This window comes from Misgurnus anguillicaudatus, chromosome 10 (assembly GCF_027580225.2).
Source record: "Misgurnus anguillicaudatus chromosome 10, ASM2758022v2, whole genome shotgun sequence".
NCBI classification, from domain to species: domain Eukaryota; kingdom Metazoa; phylum Chordata; class Actinopteri; order Cypriniformes; family Cobitidae; genus Misgurnus; species Misgurnus anguillicaudatus.
Genome location: NC_073346.2, coordinates 41,739,496 through 41,759,035, shown reverse-complemented (window position 1 = coordinate 41,759,035; position 19,540 = coordinate 41,739,496). Strand labels below are relative to the sequence as shown.

Sequence of the window (19,540 nt, the reverse complement as noted above, 5' to 3'; positions counted from 1 at the left end):
CTTCTGCTTCTGAAAATGACTCGAGTGACAAACTCTAAATTTGCATGTCAAATAATGTCAGTGGAGGAGAGAGAGCGAGATATCTGATCTGAGATCTGTCCTGTAGATGTCACTCTCAGTGTCTCTTTATTTGAAATTTTAGAAATATAAAGACTAATTGAAGACTGACTGGAGACTGTCGGGATTTAAATATAATGTTAAAAGTGGTTGTGTCTGTTTACACACGCACTCTAACATACACATACACTAACACAGACACGCGCGCACACACCTGAATGATTTATTTTGTGTGTGTGTGTGTGTGTATGAACAGATCCTTACACAGGAAATTGATTCTGAATTCACTTTATTGTGATTTGGCAAAAACATTTTCACACTTTCATCATTATTTCTCTTATATATTGTAGCATTATTTTACACTATTATTTACTTTTTCTCAAAAGCTGTGACAAACAAATAAAAATAAACATTTGGTCCTTAAATGTGCAATCTAGGCAACATGGTATTAGAGGAGGAAATCTCACTATCGGCACAAAACACTAAAGAACAGCACTGAGCACAACAAGAGAGAAATTCATACTGTGTGTGTGTGTGTGTGTGTGTGTGTGTGTGTGTGTGTGTGTGTGTGTGTGTGTGTGTGTGTGTGTGTGTGTGTGTGTGTGTGTTTGAGCAACTACAGTACAACAGCACTGAGAGAAAGCTGAAGACATCAGATGTGTGTACAGTATTATGGGGTACTGACAGACATACAGAGGCAGTGATATTGACAGAATCTGTCTAGCTGAAGCTAAAGCACCGCTGTGCAGGTAAGAAGGAGCAAATTTACTGTAACACACGATTAAAACAAACACAATGTCACATACAGTAGTGAATTAGCATATGAACTTAATAGTCATATAGTCCAAAACTAACATCAAACACCTGAGACAAAAAACTACTAATAAATTGCTTCATTTTTTTTAATCAAAAGAAAATATATGAGAGCTTTTAATAAGTCTTTTTTCATTAAGTCACAAATTAGAAGTTATATAATAGCAAATCTTACATTTCACTGAACATTAAACAATAACGTTTGAAGTCAAGTCTTACAATTCTAGACACTGAACTGTATGATATGAAATGCTGCTGCAGAGCATGTCACATTGGCCATCGATTAAAGTGTGTTTTTATTTTATTGCATTAGAAAACATAAGCGGTTGCAATAACATTCATCTAAAATCAAACTGTGCACTTTCTTTACCCATCACATTTAAAGTTAAAGAGTCTGTGCATCTTCTTTAAAAATTGTCTTTTGCTGCATAATGATTGAAAAGGAAATGAATGAAGTGATGGCATCGACCTTACATTCCTTCATTGTTTTATTAACGGTGCAGGTTTTTTATATTTCCATAATCAAGTCTTAAAGGAAAGTGAAATAAACAACAAAAATGCTTAAAGGTTTGCCATTACAGTGATATTACATCATTTTCAAATTTGATTTAAATTTATACTGATAGGTGATCGCTTGTTAATATTTTAATAAATGAAAGTGCACAAAAGAGAGCATAATGAATTGTTTTTGTTTTGCAGAAATATATTTTCCACAGAACTTACTATGTACAGTGCACCAGAGGTTTATAGGCAGTGAAATCTACGTTAACTTTGTCGAAACATCTTTTCAAGCTCAAGATTTTTTGTTTCAATATGGTGCCGCCTGAGAACACTTGAACACATTACATTATACATTTATTTGAGAACGAAATGATTTGCTCTTGAAAAACTTTTTTCTACTGTGATTCTACTCTTGTAACATTCAGTCTCTAATGACAGAATATGCTTAAAAACTCTCCAGCTGGTGGTCTTCATAGAGATTTCTACACACTGAATGAGGGCAACAATGCCAAACACGTTATCTTGTTTAATAGTTTATTCTACAGGCAGTGGACCTCTTTACTGACCAGAAAATGATGTTTGTGTTTTCAAGATTTCAGTGCCATATTGATCCCAGTCAAAATCTGCAGATGAATTCATAATGGCCATTTAAAGCTGATTTAAGGCTAACCTCCTGATGTTAGATAAAGTGGTAGATGTGCTCTATTAAAAAACCTACTGCTGATTGTACTTCCTCACAATAACATTACACAGTAGTGGCAGAGATACAGCTCAGTCTTTTGTAACTACATTCGCTTTAAGATTATCAGCAACAATTTTTGGCAAATGACAGAAATATTATCTATACTATCAAAAATTGAAATCTTTCATCCATCAAATGAACAGTATTAAGGTCTAAAAGGGCATCCAACACTCATTAGAGCAACAACCTCTAGTGTTTGGTAAAATGTTTTCAGGATCACAAACTAGTTTCTTGATTTCATTTACTTCTTCATGTAGCTACATCAGCTATAGGATAGCAGACAACAAAGAATCTTTATAGACACACTAACTCAGACTCTACTACTGAATTGAAGACTTGCAGCTGTTTCATTGGATCTTGATACGTGGGAGAAAACAGGACATTTTTCCCAAGGTCAGACCAGCACAGCATGCTCATGAAACCTTCAGAGCCTGCATTGATATAACTGATATGTTCTTGCATGTAATTCAGCTCCTAAACTGTACCAATGAACAACATGAGGCCCGGACCAGATATTTGCCTCAGTGTCCACATACTCATCATATGTTAGCAGGAAAGTTCTGTCTTTTTGTCTCAGAGTCTCTCTGTGTCTGAGGCACATCCAAGATTTTACTTTCTTCTTTTGGTGAAGTGATGGTGGAAATAGTGGAGGAGGTCTGGAGGCCTGTAGAGGAGGAGGCAGTAGAGATGGAAATGGGAGACGAATTTACAGTAGGATTGAATGGAGTGGGAATAACATTTATGGTCTGAATGTGTGTAGTATTTTGTGGCTGTGCAGCAGAAAGGGATGGACTGAGTGCAATAGAATGTGATGCAGTAGAAGATGCAGGACATGGACTAAGTGCAGGAGAAAGTGATGCAGTTGAAGATGCAGGAGATGGACTGAGTGCAGGAGAACGTAATGGAGTATAAGGTGCAGTGGCAGGGGATGGACTGAGTGCAGGAGAATGTGATGCAGTCGAAGATGCAGGAGATGGACTAAGTGCAGGAGAAAGTGATGCAGTATAAGGTGCAGTGGCAGGGGATGGATTGAGTGCAGGAGAATGTGATGCAGTTGAAGGTTGAACAGCAAGGGAAGGACTGATTGCAAGAGTATGTGACGCAGTAGAAGGTGCAGCATCAGGGGCTATTACAGATTGAGTTTGTTTAAGGGCATGGGTTTGGTTAGGAATTGAAACTTGAGATGTATTTAAGGTTTGAGTGGTAGGAGTTTGTACAGGTGTCTGGGAAGGTGTTAGAACAGGAGTTGAAGGTCTGCTCTGAGCGGGGCTATTGATGGGAGTTGAGGTCTGGCTTTGACTGGATCCTGGTGAATGTGCTGACGGAGGCCCAAGAACCGGGACAGCAGCTGCGGTCTGGAATGCAGTACTCTGGCTCAAAGTTGAGTTTAGAGTTTTAGTTGGAGTTTGCATGGATGCTTGGGGTTGGACATAAACTGGACTCTGAACTGAAGAATTAGACTGAATTTGAGTTTGTGTAGCTGTGAGGATCTGGACAGGAGTTGGACATCTGGCTTGGGACTGGGTTTGAATGACAGCTGTTGTTTTAGACTGGGTGACAGTTGATGCTTGAGTTTGGGAAGAGGTCTTAATCAGGTCTTGAACAGAGGTTGGTATTCTAGTTTGTGTGGGAGTTTGAATTGGAGTTTGAATTGGGGTTGGGGTCCTGGTATGGGTAGGGGTTTGAATAGGAGTTTGAGAAGGAGTTACGGTGGGTGTTGAGTTGGTGGTGCAAGACAACGGTGAAGGAGGTGGAGGTGTCTGAGAAAGTTTGGTGCGGGAGTGCTGTGCCAAAGAAGGGCCAGAGGAAGAAGCTGGAGAACTGGAGATCAACTGAGAGGTAGAAAGAGGGCAGAGTGAGGGAGGAGGAGATGTTGAGGGAGGAGTCAATATCGCAGAGCCAGGTTTGGGGCGCGGGATTTGAGAGACACTTAGAGCAGAGGGTGTAAAGGCTGAAGGGGGGTTGGTGGAACAAAGCGGGGGCTGTTTTGAGGAGGAGAAGGGGGCAAGAGGTAATAGAGTGGACCCTAGAACTGCTGTGAGTGGAGGTGCATGTGCCAACTGAGAGGGCAACATCAGGGGTGTGTGAATGGGTGTTTGTGCTACACCGGGGTGTGGGACATTTGAGCTCAGAACACCTGCACTCCCTCCTCTAGCAAGTCCTGAGGACATAAAGAAGGGTGCTGGCAGCAAGTTTCCTCCAGAGGCTTTACGATGAAGCGGCGGGTGAGGCTGTACAGCCGCCCATCCACGATGAGGCAGAGTTGGTTGGGAGGCAGAGAGCAATCTGGCCTCCTGAGTAAGCCGACCTATCATTGGGAGACCCTGGGTGCTGCCTCCTCCAACATGACGCAGTAATGCCTCTTTAGCTCCCTGCTGACTAGAACCCAGATTTCGTCCTTCACCGGACACCGCTGCAACGGCTGAGGAGGGAGGCACAGCTTTATTGAGAGGTGATGTCTGACTCCCTTTTGTGGGTTCTATGTGAAAGCGGGAATTGTGATGAAGAGTTCTGCCTGCTTGCAGGGAGGCAGAAACTGCAGATGCAGGTGTAGGTGGAGTTTTTGTGACACCACCACCTCCAACTGTGGCAGTAGCCACTCCCATAGCAGTCGGCCCCATCGCGGAGGGCGTGGGGGTTACAGAAGGCGGAACTCCTCTGGAGGGCAGTCCACCCATTAAACCTATAAGGGAGCTAAATGACTGCCTAGGGTGCAGCATGGCTGGACGGGGAGGTGAAAGAGGGCAGGGCAAGGGAGAGGGCGAAATAGGAAGAGTGGAGGGAAGGAAAATGGCGGCTCCTAGGGCATGTTGCTGCTGTAGCTGCTGCTGTAACTGCTGCTGTTGCTGCTGCTGATGCATCAAGGCAATAGCCACGTTGGTTGTGGCAGCCGCGGTCTGGAGAGGTGCGTGGACCAGAGGCGCCCAGATCACCGGATGAGGGCGTGGCGAGACCGTGCCTCCGCTGCTGCCGCGGTTGCCAACAGCAAGGTCCTGCATGGCGGGCATACTGTCATGCTTAACGATCTGTTGAACCAACATGCTGTCACAGGAACCCAAGCCGGCACCGCCTGCTCCCCCACCGCGGCTGCCTCCACCCCGTCCCAAACTGCTACCTGCCACAGATCCTCCCTGAGAGGTCTTGCGCAGCAAAATAGAGTTCTTCTTACCTGTGAGACCAAAGGGAGAGAAGGGGGAAAACGTTAGAAAAACTGGTAATGGCCATTGCACTGCACAGACAATTTTAAACAAACAGCTGAAATACTTGATGAGCACACTGACGAGCAAAAGAGAAGACACTGTGTAAACTAGAAACTGCACATAAAACCCTTACTAATTTGATCACACATATGTTTGAAAACTAAAAAGTGTATTAGTATTAGTATTAGTATCTATATCCATGTTTATAACATACTTAAGTTAATATTCATTTTTTTCCTCTCTTTATAAACAACATTTTAATAACAGTTAAAAAATATCGTGAAAGCCTTCTGCACTGTAGACTTTTAATATGAGATCTGCCTATTTAATGCATTAACCCTCTAAGTGCATCTGGCTTTTATGTTTAGGTTCAATAATTTCACTTTAATTGCAATGAAATTGCTTTTAGTCAGTAATTGAAAGGCCTTGTAGTCACTTTTGTAATTTTATTGGTATTTAACCAATGTCCTCTCTGAACAAAGGTAAAATGCTCAAAAATTTGGTCAATATCCTTTAACATTCGGTAAACCTCCTTAGACCGGGCAAAACACTTGTGTCGTGGCGTGCCAACAAAGCTTTATTTCTGTATGACCTGAGGCTGAGATTAAGCAGATCTGTAGCGAGAGTATTTAATAAACATACAGCTGCAGAAAACATGAAGCGACCACTCCAGTTTGACTTTAATCATCATTTCTAGATGTACTGTCTGTTGAATTTCAACAAAAGCAAACATAAAGTCACCCAACAGCAAATGACAAGACTCTTGAAAGATGTGGCTAAAAAACCTAAACTTTTTTGAATTTTGTTGTTGAGAAATGAATTTGAACTTGTTTTGTCTGAAGTTGTTATTTTGACCATGTAAATAAATCCAAATTAAAACATTACTTTTATTAAGAACTTGGCAGAAATGTTATCGGTAGTTGACAGAATGAAACAAAAATGATATTTTTACTTAAACACATAAATGGTACATCTAGAAAAACTAAAAGGGACCAATGAAATGGTCTCTTAATTTTTTGTGTGGCTGTATGATACGTGCCAAGACGTTAAGGGGCTTTTGCATCTCAGCTCTTCTTTATTTGACAGAATGACATATACATGTAAAATGAAAAACTTTAAAGTCCATGAATTAAGAACCAAGCGATCAGTTTTCATCCGGTGTAAAAATCCGTTATATACTAAGATTTGTATTAGTTAGATATAAAAAAGCTCCAGATACCTAAACAATCAAAAATAAATTAAAACAATTCCTATATTCATTATAAATGAATTGCAATCCTTTTCCCTACTGAAAAATCCAGAATAAGCTGGTAGCTGGTTTTAGGTGGTTTAAGGTGGCAGTAGCTGATTTTAGATAGTCCTCCCAGCCTGGCAAAGCTGGTGGGTCAGCTGGTCTTCCAGCCTGACCAGCTAAGTCCAGTTTGACCAACTTAAAAAGTGACCAAAACACAGCTAGACCAGCTTGCTTCACCAGCAAAAACCAAGCTACTACATGTGTGAGAAAATGATCACGTGAGTAAGCTTTTAAGATCATGTTTGACTCATGTCGAGTTATATAGACTAAAGTTATATAAAGGCTCTGTCTAGTACAATTAGGTTTTGCTCAGCATAAACAACAGTTAGAGGGGTTACGAGTATGAAGTTATTACCAATCCGATCAAGTCTGTCAGCTGCCACGGTCTCAAAAGCCCGTCTCATCATGGGATGCTCTTCCAAAACCTCGTTGAAACTGTCCACACTCAAAGAGTAAAGTCGACAGTACGTGTCTGCTCGGACGCTTGCCGTCCTTCTGCCACGAGTCAACAGACAGATCTCTGTGTGACAGACAGAGACATCGCAACAGAAAGCAAAGATAGAAATATGAGCCATTTACATCCAATAATGCAGTTCAGTTGTGTCAAAATGCTCCTGAAGAGTTGAGTTCCAGATGAGATCCCAAAACAAACACTGTCTGTTATTTTGGAAACAAAGCACAATTCGGGTTATTTGTGTGAGATAAACTCTGCAGGACCTCGCGCTCTTAAACTTACCTCCAAAATATGAGCCGTCACTGAGTTTGGTCTCTCTGTTGCCGCGTGTCAGCACGCTGACCCGACCATGCTGGATGAAATACATTTTGCGGCCGACGGTTCCCTCGCGAATGATGAAGTCGTTGGGCTGGAACACTTCAAATTTCAGTTTTGTGAGAACTGCCGTTACGAAGTTCGGATCAGCGTTAGCAAAAAGCGGCATGTTAGCCACCAGACTGCGGCAGTTGAAGCTCACGATTTCCTGTTCAAGACACAGAATACAAGCATTATTTAAGTATGCGTTTAAGTAAAATGATCTTTATGGTTTCATTCTGCCAACTACCGACAACATTTCTGCCAAGTTCCTAATAAAAATAATGTTTTATTTGCATTTATTTACTGAAAATTAAAATAGGGAAAACATAGTAAAAATAACATAAATGCAGTGTTTTCCGGTATTGAATACTGCACATAAAACAAGTTTACATGTATTTCTCAATAACAACATGCTACTGTTTTTACATGTATGTATTGTAGGAAAAGTTTGTACATTATATGTAATAACCCTGATTTTTAATGAGATCTTTAATGTGTCTTTGTATCCACTCAGTCTTTTACATTGCTGGTGGGTGACTTTATGTCACGCCTGAGATTTGCTTTTGTTGGAATTTAACAGACACTGGACAGAAAGGCAAATAAGTGCAAATAAGTATTTGAACACATGAGAAAGTCTATGTTAATATTTGGTATTGGTAGTTTTTCCCCAGGTTTGCACACACTGCAGAAGGGATTTTGGCCCACTCCTCCACACAGATCTTCTCTAGATCAGTCAAGTTTCTGGCCTGTCACTGAGAAACACAGAGTTTGAGCTCCCTCCAAAGATTATTGGGTTTAGGTCTGGAGACTGGCTAGGCCACACCAGAACCTTGATATGCTTCTTACAGAGCCACTCTTTGGTTATCCTGGCTGTATGCTTCAGGTCTTTGTCATGTTGGAAGACCCGTCCTCGACCCATCTTCAATGCTCTAACTGAGGGAAGGAGGTTGTTCCCCAAAATCTCCCAATACATGGCCCCGGTCATCCTCTCCTTAATACAGTGCAGTCGCCCTGTCCCATGTGCAGAAACACCCCCAAAGCATGATGCTACCACCCCCATGATTCACAGTAGGGTTCGTGTTGTTGGGATGTACTCATCATTCTTCCTCCAAACACGTTTAGTGGAATTATGACCAAAAAGTTCTATTTTGGTCTCATCTGAGCACATGACTTTCTCCCATGACTCCTCTGGATCATCCAAATGGTCATTGGCAAACTTAAGACGGGCCTGGACATGTGCTGGTTTAAGCAGGGGAACCTTCAGCCTTGTGGAGGTGTACAATTTTGTCTCTAGTGTCTTTGGACAGCTCTTTGGTCTTGGCCATGTTAGTTGGATTCTTACTGATTGTATGGGGTGGACAGGTGTCTTTATGCAGCTAACAACCTCAAACAGGTCCATCTAATTTAGGATAATAAATGGAGTGGAGGTGGACATTTTAAAGGCAGACTAACAGGTCTTTGAGGGTCAGAATTCTAGCTGATAGGCAGGTGTTCAAATACTTATTTGCAGCTGTATCATACAAATAAATAGTTAAAAAATCATATATTGTGATTTCTGGAATTTTTTTAGATTATGTTTCTCACAGTGGACATGCACCTACGATGACAATTTCAGACCCCTCCATGATTTCTAAGTGGGAGAACTTGCAAAATAGCAGGATGTTCAAATACTTATTTTCCTCACTGTAAACATATATATATATATACACACATAGTCTACTCAGGGTGACAGTCCTAATATCAAAGGCTTTGTCCCGCAAGTCATTTCAATTTTGTCTGTATTCCTTTAATTTCTGTAATATTTGATTTAATCTCCTTTAAATTACCATTGCACGATTTAAAAAACAATAAACACAAACACTGAACATGCGCAGCCAAACTGTAAAAAACTGAAAAAACTGCAACAGAAATTGTTTTATCTAACAGGAGCTCCTATTAAACATCCCTGTCACCAGTGCATTCATGGAGATGAAGGGTGTTTTCTCTCGTGACGGCTGCCTAAACAGAGACAAGGAACCGAGGCCGAGCAACTGTGGACCTCATTAAAAGTCAACTTGTTGTGAAAGTAAACTACAGGAGCTCTACAGACATGTAATGAATGAAAGGGCCAAACTCAAAGCTGCCATATCCGGTAAAAAATATAAATTCAAGATGCACTGAATCCAGAAAAAACGCATTTATTCTTTATGTCTTTTAAAAGAATGTATCTGTTTATTTGGAAATGTGCTTATTAGATTGTTTTCCCTTTGTTATCGGATAGATCTGTGCCGTTTAATTGAGTTGGTATAGAACCTGTGCTAAATCATACAGCGCCTTTATTAGCATTTTTAAAGTCTATTCAGGATTTGAAGTAGGGTTAACATTACTGCAAAAAGATGCCATTTAAAATAAACATTTATTTGCATAGAATGCTTATTCTAGCCTGTGCAACAGAGCCTTTGCCAGGTGGTCACCCTAAAACTACTTTGTCATTTAACTTGAAAAAATAAAAAATAAATCTAAGGCAGTTCTGATTGAATAATATTGGATACAGACCTCTTTTAACGGCTCGCTCAACTCTCCCAGAATGTTCTCCTCATCAAACATCTTGCCCTGGTATCGATGTTCATAATACTCATGGATTTTCTGTCTGACATCTGCTGGTAGTTTATGGAATGACATGTACTGCTCCACCTGCTTATACTACAACACAAGACAAACACATACTCTCAGTCCTGTTATTCATCATCATTCACAGAAATATAAACATCCTGAAACCATTGCATTTATAAAGAAGAATATTCAGTACACTGTAAAATAAAGTCACAGCACAACCAAATAGTTTTAGTAAATGTGTAAAAACGCTGAACATAGCAGGATGTGATCAGACAGATCTGTGTTTCACCTTCTCTTGATACTGTCGGCGTGAAGAGTCCAGCGACTGGATGAGGGCCGTCGCGTGCCCGATAAACATGGCATAGCAGGTGGCACCCACGATCATGCTCAGCATGGTTAACCAAACATCCGTCATGCCCTCCGGGGCCTGAGCGCCGTAGCCGATGCAGAGCATGTGACTCATGGCCTTGAACAGAGCGTAGGAGTACTGCACGCCCCACGTGTCATTCTGAGACAAACACACACAAACACACGGATGAACCTGAGCTGGAGATTCAAACCCATCTGCTGCCGTCCTCTCTAACCCACTATTCACTTTTGCAAACTACCGAACAGATGAACTTCATAAAGTCCGACTCTGTTCCCTGCTGAAAAAAACAGCAAGACCAGCATATGTTGTGTTTTGATGCTGGGTTTTTGGTGACCACCAGCTAAACCAGCAACAAACCAGCATGGGAATTATGCTGTTTTTTTCAGCAGGAATTGCGGAGATGTTTTCTGTCTTTCTTTCGCTCGCTGTCTGATAATTTACTGATGTCTTTATTGTTGTTGTGACTGTTTGTTTGATGACCAGATGTGATGGATCTCCTTTGGTTCCTCCTGAGAAATCTTCCACACACGTCATGGAGATTTTCTCTGCCACAGTGTTCACTTGAGATTTCAGTCTGACACTAAAGTTGCTTTCAAACAATGCTGTTCAGATAAAGCTCAAGTTTCTAAACTTCAATTTCATTCCCATAGCTCTTTTCCTAATGTGCACTGCTGTACAGGAAAAACATGCACACAAAAAAAACCATAAAAACATTATGATAAAATGATTAGGAAACAATATCCTCATTGAGCAAACTAACATGACGATAACACACTGAAGGATTTTAAGCAGATTCACAAAGTCCCTCTGGCAAATCACACAACTATACACAAATAAAAGCACACAACTATACACAAATAAAGTCTCACACACAAAATGACACTGCTGGTGTTGTGTGTGAATGATTCGAAATCTGCTTAAAATTAAGCCTCAAAAAACGTCCTTATATCCCTGCGCTGTTAAGGATTGAACGAATGGATCCTTCACATCTGACGCTTTCCCGATATCCAATGCGCGCCTGTAACGGCTATATTTAACCACTGGATATTTTAAAGTAAACAATTAAAACCTTTATTAAATAAAAGTATTTATTAAGCTGAAAAAAGTTTTCTGTTTTATTATTATAAGTTATGTTTTGTGTTACATTTCCCAAAAACCAGCGCTCATTTTTTCAAAACCTTAAACACAAATCCAAATTGTCAAACTAAATTCACAGAACCCCTGACTCTTCCAGCAAAATCGAACGATTCCTTCAAAACCATTTCACCTGTACTCCAAATCAAAGCAAGATTTCAAATCATACACAGATGAGTCAAACATATAAACACTAAAGAGCATCCATTAGACACTACCTTAAAAAATGAAAACACAACATCCAGGACATCTGCTTACAGAAAAATACGTTTTTATGTATGCCAAATTGCATCATTTCTGGTGTCCTACTCTTTATCTGTTTCCAATCCGTACAATTAGTCTAAAATACCATTCGAAAAAAGTTTAAACAGTTTTGAGTTGTTGTGTGTACTCGATGATAGCTGTGTTGTAGTTGTGTTCATCTTTTGCCTGCCTGTGTTTAGCATTTTGCATTCAAATGTATTTTTTTCGTGGGAATTTGGTTCAGAGAACGGGGTTTAGTGTTTTAGCAATTCAGAAAAACTGTAATATTAATCTGTGTATGTTCCGTATATTTCTATGGTTGAGTAAGTCAGGAATAATTGACGATGGGCCATTGAATTATAAGAAAATAATGCACACCCAAGGTGCAATGCGGCACGACGCGAAACAGAGTTTTTTAAGACATTTGACAAGTTAGGTGTCCGGTTATCAGAAATTAATGCATACCCACGGAACATTTCTCAGCCAATCAGAATACAGCATTCAACATACCCGTGGTATAATTTGATATACTGTTGGTTAGTTTAATCTACATCAACGTCACAATTTAAAAAAAAAATCTGTCTGCTGTGTCCCGCTGACAAGTCTCATTTCAGTTCTTTACGTGGACTTTGGAGGCTACCACTTTCAAAGACAGAGTGCTCGTCTTCTGAGGTCGAGTCCTTTGAAGGTTGCAGCCTTCGAATTGGGACACAGCTTTTGTTTATCATCTCCTCAAGACTAAACTCATCTCAGATCTACCGCTCTACTGAGAACTCATAGCATCAGCTGCCCAGCAACCATCACCATGACAACAGAGGTGGAAACCTAAGTCAGCTGTATGTGTATGAGAGAGAGAGAGAGAGAGAGAGAGAGAGAGAGAGAGAGAGAGAGAGAGAGAGAGAGAGAGAGTGTGGTCCTGGTAATTCCTACAGTGTGGAGACAAAATATGTGTAATGTTTCTGAATGCTTCTGCTTGTCTTATCAGAATATGGAGGCAACATGAAAAACATGAGTTTGAGAAACACACAAACACAAACACTGACACACACACACACACACACTCAGCAATATTCACACTGCTGGACATGCCAACTTCTGATAAGACCACAGGAATGACTGTGACTTTTTTTCTCTGACCAATGACAGACGAGAGGGCGGAGCAGCAACTCACTCACCACCATACTGTTTTTAGAGACCCAGCAGTCAGATGGGAAGTCCTGCAGCATGGGCACCAGAAACTGCAGACAGCCGTCCCAGTGACACAGCAGAAGCATCATGCCAATCAGATTGACGATCCTCACCATCGCACTGGCCAAGTCATAGGTCATGTGGAAGATCTGTGAGGAAGACAAACCCATCGCGATCTGAGCATCAGACACATTTTCATCCAGAGTCATTTAATCGTCTGTCTGTCTGTCTCACCTCTTCCCACTGGTGGATGTATCGTATGAGTCGAGACAGGCGCAGTAATCGCAGCAAGCTCAGAATCTTTGTGAATCGAACAATCCGCAGCGCTCGAGCGGTCCGATAAACCTGTGGGAAAGAGTAAAGAATCGGATCCAATTCACACAAACTCACCTGATCGCCTGAAACTCAGACTGTCATTTTACCTCAGAGTCCAGCCGAGCTTCCAGGTCCACCATTAGGAAGATGTAATCCACTGGGATCGAAGACACAAAGTCCACGAGAAACCAGCTCTTCAGGTAACGCTGACGGATAGCTTTGGGGTCCAGTAGGATCTCGGTGCTGTCCTCTTTCACGATTCCGGTCCGAAAGTTTAGCACCAAATCCACAAGAAAGAGAGTATCTGACACCACGTTAAAAATGATCCACGGAGGCGTGTTCTCATCCTTGAAGAACGTGATGCCCACAGGAAGAATGATGAGGTTTCCCACCATTAGCAGAAGCATGAGGTGGTCCCAATAAAATCTGCAGACAGACAGACAGACATTAAGACGGTTCACTGAATCATCTCCTCATGTCTCTCTGTAACAGTCTGATTATCTCTGTCTGTGGTTAGGAGATCAATAGCATTGATCATTACCATATGGGAGATGCAGAGCTGCATGGAGCGATAACACGACAAACCAGCTGAGCACATACACACCGACTCAACCATAGTGAGCTTCCAACATCATCCTAACATAATGAACTCATCTGCACCGCTCTACATCAGCGACAGATCATCCACCTCTTACACAACAGCTACTGACTAGGGTTGCCAAATTTCGGGAATTTTCAAGGCTGAAATCTTTCCATGGGAATTAACAGGGAACTTAAATGTAGTTAAAAAATCATTTTGTTTAAAACAAGAAGATTTAATGCACATTCAGTTGATACCCTTCTTTACATGCACACTGCTTACTGAAAGGCCATTGAGGCCACACCCCCTGCATGTCATACACAGATCATTTCTTGATCATTTTTTCTACATTCTGCAAGCCAGTTGTCTGTTATCATACAGAATTACTATATCACTCAAAAGTCTTTTATGCTCATCATTAGATCTGAAGGGGTTTTGATCAAATAAAGCCACGACTTGATGAACAGTATCAGGATTTCTCAAAATGTGTATTACTTTGCATGCATGTCTGCTTATGTTTAAAAATTTTCTTTATGTTTGTATATGTATATGATTAAGTTTATATAAATTTCCAAATAATTCCCACAAATTCCTGACTCAATACTCAGGATGTGTATCAGCACACAACAAACATCAAGAACAATTATTTTTTAAGGGATAACAGATATCGAATTAGACATCATTTTTTAGTTAACAATCTTTTGGCTCATTCCTAATTTTTGGATGAATCTTTTGACTGTTCCAATGCAAACACTTACACGTGTGAGACAGAATCTGTGCGACACACTGACAGTGAAATACTTTTGCCAACTCTTATACCTCAATTAATATTTTTTATTTGTAAGACAAAAATGAACTGTGTGTAGGTCAGTGTTTCTCAAAGTTTTTCTGCCATTACCCACTTTAAGGGTTCCTAGCCCACCTGTCCCCAATCCTCTCTCATTTCTTTATTCATAGCTCCAGTTTAAAATAATTGAATGCTTAACAGATTGAATAATGTATTATGAATAAACTGAATGAATAATTCAGCACATTATGAATATTTCATTTATATTCATTTCTGACAGCATACAGACGAATGGTGCTCACATTCATATTAAGATCAAATTAAATTTACCTACAAAATGTCCATATCTGACCAAACCATGGACTAAAACAACCCAGCATTTCAATTACACAAGAGCAGCAACCAGTCAGCTTACTGAAAGGTTCAGGTCCAAGCCAGTAAAAGTATAACAGATTCGATGCTAAGGTAATGAAAATAAATAACACTACAGTGACTTTAATCTATAGCAATGAGGGATTCACTTCAGTGAGGTTGTTTAAATCTGTCTGAACACATCTAGGAGTTTAAACATCAGTATTGCTCGCGTGTGTAAACACAGTGAAAAATATCTGATTACATTTGAAGAGTTCAGATGCAAAACCCTCTAAGTGTGTCTGAAAAGCATATTTTATCAGGCTCTTAAGTTTCAGTAATTTCACTTTAATGCCAATGAAAAGGCATCAAGTCAGTAACTGAAATGCCTTATTTTCACAAATAACTTATGTCATTTCATTGTCATTTATTTAACAAATTTGACTGTCTTTAGGTGCAAAACCCTCTAAGTGCATGGGGAAAACTCCACTTCATTGGACACGATGTAGTAAAGAGTTGCAAAGTCACTAAGATGCAACTGGAAACATTGGAAATTGGAAAACATTGGTCAAAGTGTAAAAATGAAGAAACTGAAGCACACGTTAGGTGGCGCTGTGGTCCGTGTGACTGCAACATCAGGTCCAAGTACTCAAAGGGGACCCAAGTTTATGTGATCCCGGTCGTTTTGCACGTCGCCATTCATTAAGTCATTTTTGTGCACTAAGAGGACAAGTGCATGGAGTCGAAGTGGCGTTTAGTGGATTCTGCCAACAAATCGAATCAGATTCTGATAAAAAAAGTGGTATTTCTGAATGGTTCGAGGCCGGGATTAAGCGGATTTGAAGTGAATGTATTTGATTAACTTATAATACTTGCTGAGAGCATTTTGTCAATCTCATTTTGACGGAGATGGCTTTTAGTGGCTATTGCATCTGAGCTCTTAATTTGTCGCTGACGCTCCGCCAACTTATCTGTCATTCAAATACTGTGATGAAAGACAAACTAGTAAACTTAAAAAAAAAAAAAAAAAACTATTTCAAGACTTAAGTGTGCTTTATTGGCATGACAAAAACTGTACATTTGTATTGGGAAAGCATTTGCTGCTGGGCTACCAATAAACAGTGAAAATAAATTAAAAAAGTGGGATGTGAAAAAATAAGAAATAGAAATAAAAAAGAACTTTCTTTCTTTCTCTCTCTTTCTACCTGAAGTCGCTGTATGGGTGTATGATCCAGGTTCCAGCTGATTTGAGCCTCTCCTGCTCCAGCGCCACGGCCTTGTGACTGCCGAACATGCGCAGTGAGAACTTGTTGACACCCGGCTGCAGCATCGCCCCAAACTGGCGCTGGATGAAGGTGGACTGGTTCGAGTAGCTGTAATCTTCTCCGTCCAGGCCCGGACAGGCCTCTGGGGTCCCGGCCGCCGTAGTGGTGGTGGTCTCGGGTCCGGCGGCCACCACGACCATCCCGGTGCCCGTGGAGGAGGTGGACGCCAGAGCGGCACGGTATGCGGCGAAACCCACGGAACGCTGAACGGTGGGCGGGGCCGAGCCCGTGAGTGGGAGGGGCAGCGGGGTGGTCGGGGTTCCCGCCGCCGTTGACGGGCGGTAGGGCCCGCCGTCGCGCGTCGAGCTCATGATAGATGGGCGGCGTCGCCCGGGCAGCGACTCACCCCGATCGCCCTCCAGGGACGCCTGTGAGAGTCGGTAGCCGGGAGACGGCAGGCTGCTTTTACTGCGCCTTTTGGAGTCGCCGTTTCGGACGATTCGAGAGTCCCCGGCGGTTGAACCGGCGGTACCCGCAGTGACACTTGCAGCCCCGTCCATACCGATAATGACAGGCGCGCGCCCGCCCGCACCCTTTCTCTGATGACTGTGTTAAACTTCTGTCAAATAAACGCAGCAGGTCTGATCTGTGTGAGATCGTTCATTACGGTCTATATAGAAAAAGAAGAACGAGTTGACGTTAGTTTGACCTTAAAGCCGGTAAAACGACGGATAGTCCTTTACGCTTTCTCCAGAGGACGCCTCTCCACGCCGCGCTGTCCTCCGACGCGTCCTCATCATGTTTAAACGCCCTTGAGCCGCCGAATAAACGCGCGTCGATGACGCTCCCTTCGCCCTTGACGCGCCCGTCCATCATTTCGCATGATTTCGCCTCACGCGCGCCCTTGAGGCCCAGGCGCTCCGAACCGCGCCTTCATCACCGAAACCGACACCGCCGTCGAGCTGTCACAGATTTCTTGATCCAGGGATTCCTGCATCCGGTTGTCACGGGGACGCCACGCGCTCTCAGTCCGACATATGCTGTTATATAAGACGGTATGTGAAGGAGAGACGCGGCACTTGCAGGACGTTCATCATCAATGACAAGGACAAACACACGCGCGCACATCGGTCAATGATCAGACGCTTGAGGGCGCGTCATCATAATCAGACACACATGGAGATGCGCAACAGGAGAAACAAACCCAAATAGCTGGAGAAATGAGCTCAGGACGCGCGTCCGTCCTCGGGTCACAAGCGCTTTATTCCTCGTGCCTTCACGAACACCATCCCATCCATCCCATAATGACAGTTTACATCGCGTTCATCATCAGACTCGACCTGTTGAGCTCACAGAATCAGATCCTTGGACCTCTCGTGACGGAAAGGACGAACGAGATATTAAATAAATATTAAATCAGTGTCTGAGCACGTGAAGGTCTGTTGTCATGGCAGCAGCATCCGTGCGCGTCCGCGGCTTCACAGTTCTGACTGCTGCTCAGGTATGAACGCGCGTCATCATAACGACACCCAGATGGGAGGAGAGGAATAAATCATCACTTTTGTGTGAGAGCAGGAGTGGTCCACGCGCGTGGAAACGGAAACAGTACAGAAATACACTGAAGAAGAAAGAAAACATAAACCAGCTAAACTCTTAAGAATAAAAACACTTCTGATAGAAAACACGAAGAACAGAGACCATCTGTAAAATAACAGACACATATAAATGATATCCTTTTCTTGAACTCCATGTGTATGTGTACTATAGCCTACATTATGTTCAGGGCTGGAAATGGCAGAAATTCTGTGGCTGGGAGCTATAGTTTGGGGGGGGGGGTTTAGATGACTTTGACTTTCTTGGATGTGTTTAAAATAACATGACATAAAAAAATGTAATGTTTGCTCCTAAGTATGTTTTCTTGAGTAACAAACTTTTACTATTAGGCATTTTATTCAAAGCGACTTAGAAAGATTAGGAACACTTTAAATTCTGCTGGGTAAAAATCGGACAGAACACATTTTGGGTTATAAATAAACTATGTTGGGTTGAGTTGAAACATGTTTATTTATTAACCCAACAATATTACCCAGCATTGGGTTCAAAATAACCCAGCAGAATTTACAGTGAATAAAGTGATGTGTCATAGGAAGGCAATAGCACAAAAGATGCTTATACCAAGATACAAGTTTTCACTATTCTGAAACAACACATGTTGGAGAGAAAAAGAAATCATTATTTTTGTAAACTAAAAAGAGAGAAAAGATAGAAATGCGGCCAATATGTCAAGAATTTTTGGAAGATGGGTTTTAAATAGTTTTTTGAATGTTGCAAGAGATGTGGCGGACTGGATCATTCCAGCAGGGAGAAGTGAAGGAAAATGGGAACATGATTTATTTAGTGCCCTTTTGTGAAGGTAACACAAGGTGCCACTTATCTGCTGAACGTAAGGTTCTGGATGAGGTGTAGGAATGTATGAAGGTGTGTGGTGCAGGGCCAGTGAAAGTTTTAACAATTTAATAATTTGTTCTCAGGTTAAAGAAAAAAAATGTAGTGTGAGAAAAATTGAGGAAAAATCTGAAATGAAATCGATACATCAGTCATAAAGTGCCACTGTGACAAGCCTGATGATGCATTATTAAATAACTCATTTTTAAATGCTATCAATTCCTTTTCAATTTCAAAATTATAACCAGTTTGTGTTGGAACTCAGTTTCCACTTGAAATCCATTCCTCGGAGTCGGTCCTCCCCACTCTCCCCCTCATTCCAGGCCACATTATGCTTTAATACCAGGTCAATATAACGCTTTTGTTTTTATAATGACAGTTAAGGTTTTAGTAATCTGTGTTTTTTTGTTATTTATTTAAGACCCCACAGAGTTTAAAAATCCTTGCCAAGATGAGCAGCGGAACAAAGAGTTTCAAACACAAATATACAAACTACAGTTTCAACACAACAAAGGCACTTAAAAGAACACCAAATTTTGTAAATTCAGTCTCGACTGAAAAAAGTTCCAGTTAGATCGAGTTACATACTTTTTGTCCCGTTGGTTCTGGCAGATGGCACAGAGAGAGTAAAACAGTCATGAGATAAAAAGAGAATACTGCCCAAAATGTTTCCATTGGGGTAAAAAGGTCACACTTTATTTTACGGCATCACTGTTACAGTGTAATTATACATTTAAGTACTAATTAATAATCATTAACAACATTTTAGGGTTAGTTGCATGTAACTCTGCATAATTAACTGTTGTTACTATAATAATTACATGTAGCATGTGTAACAAAGACACCGTA

General features: G+C 41.3%; 1 protein-coding gene across 1 annotated transcript; it reads right to left on the bottom strand.

Moving 5' to 3' along the window:
- Positions 1-335: 335 nt before the first annotated feature.
- On the bottom strand, positions 336-17,722 carry LOC129448948 (uncharacterized). Its single transcript, XM_055211671.2, has 9 exons — positions 16,187-17,722; positions 13,371-13,689; positions 13,183-13,293; positions 12,936-13,097; positions 10,303-10,521; positions 9,954-10,100; positions 7,344-7,584; positions 6,963-7,127; positions 336-5,282 (listed from the first exon to the last, which is right to left on the bottom strand). The coding sequence occupies exons 1-9, from the start codon at positions 16,804-16,806 to the stop codon at positions 2,653-2,655; spliced, it is 4,614 nt and encodes a 1,537-aa protein (XP_055067646.2). The 5' UTR covers positions 16,807-17,722; the 3' UTR covers positions 336-2,652.
- Between the last annotated feature and the right edge of the window lie 1,818 nt (positions 17,723-19,540).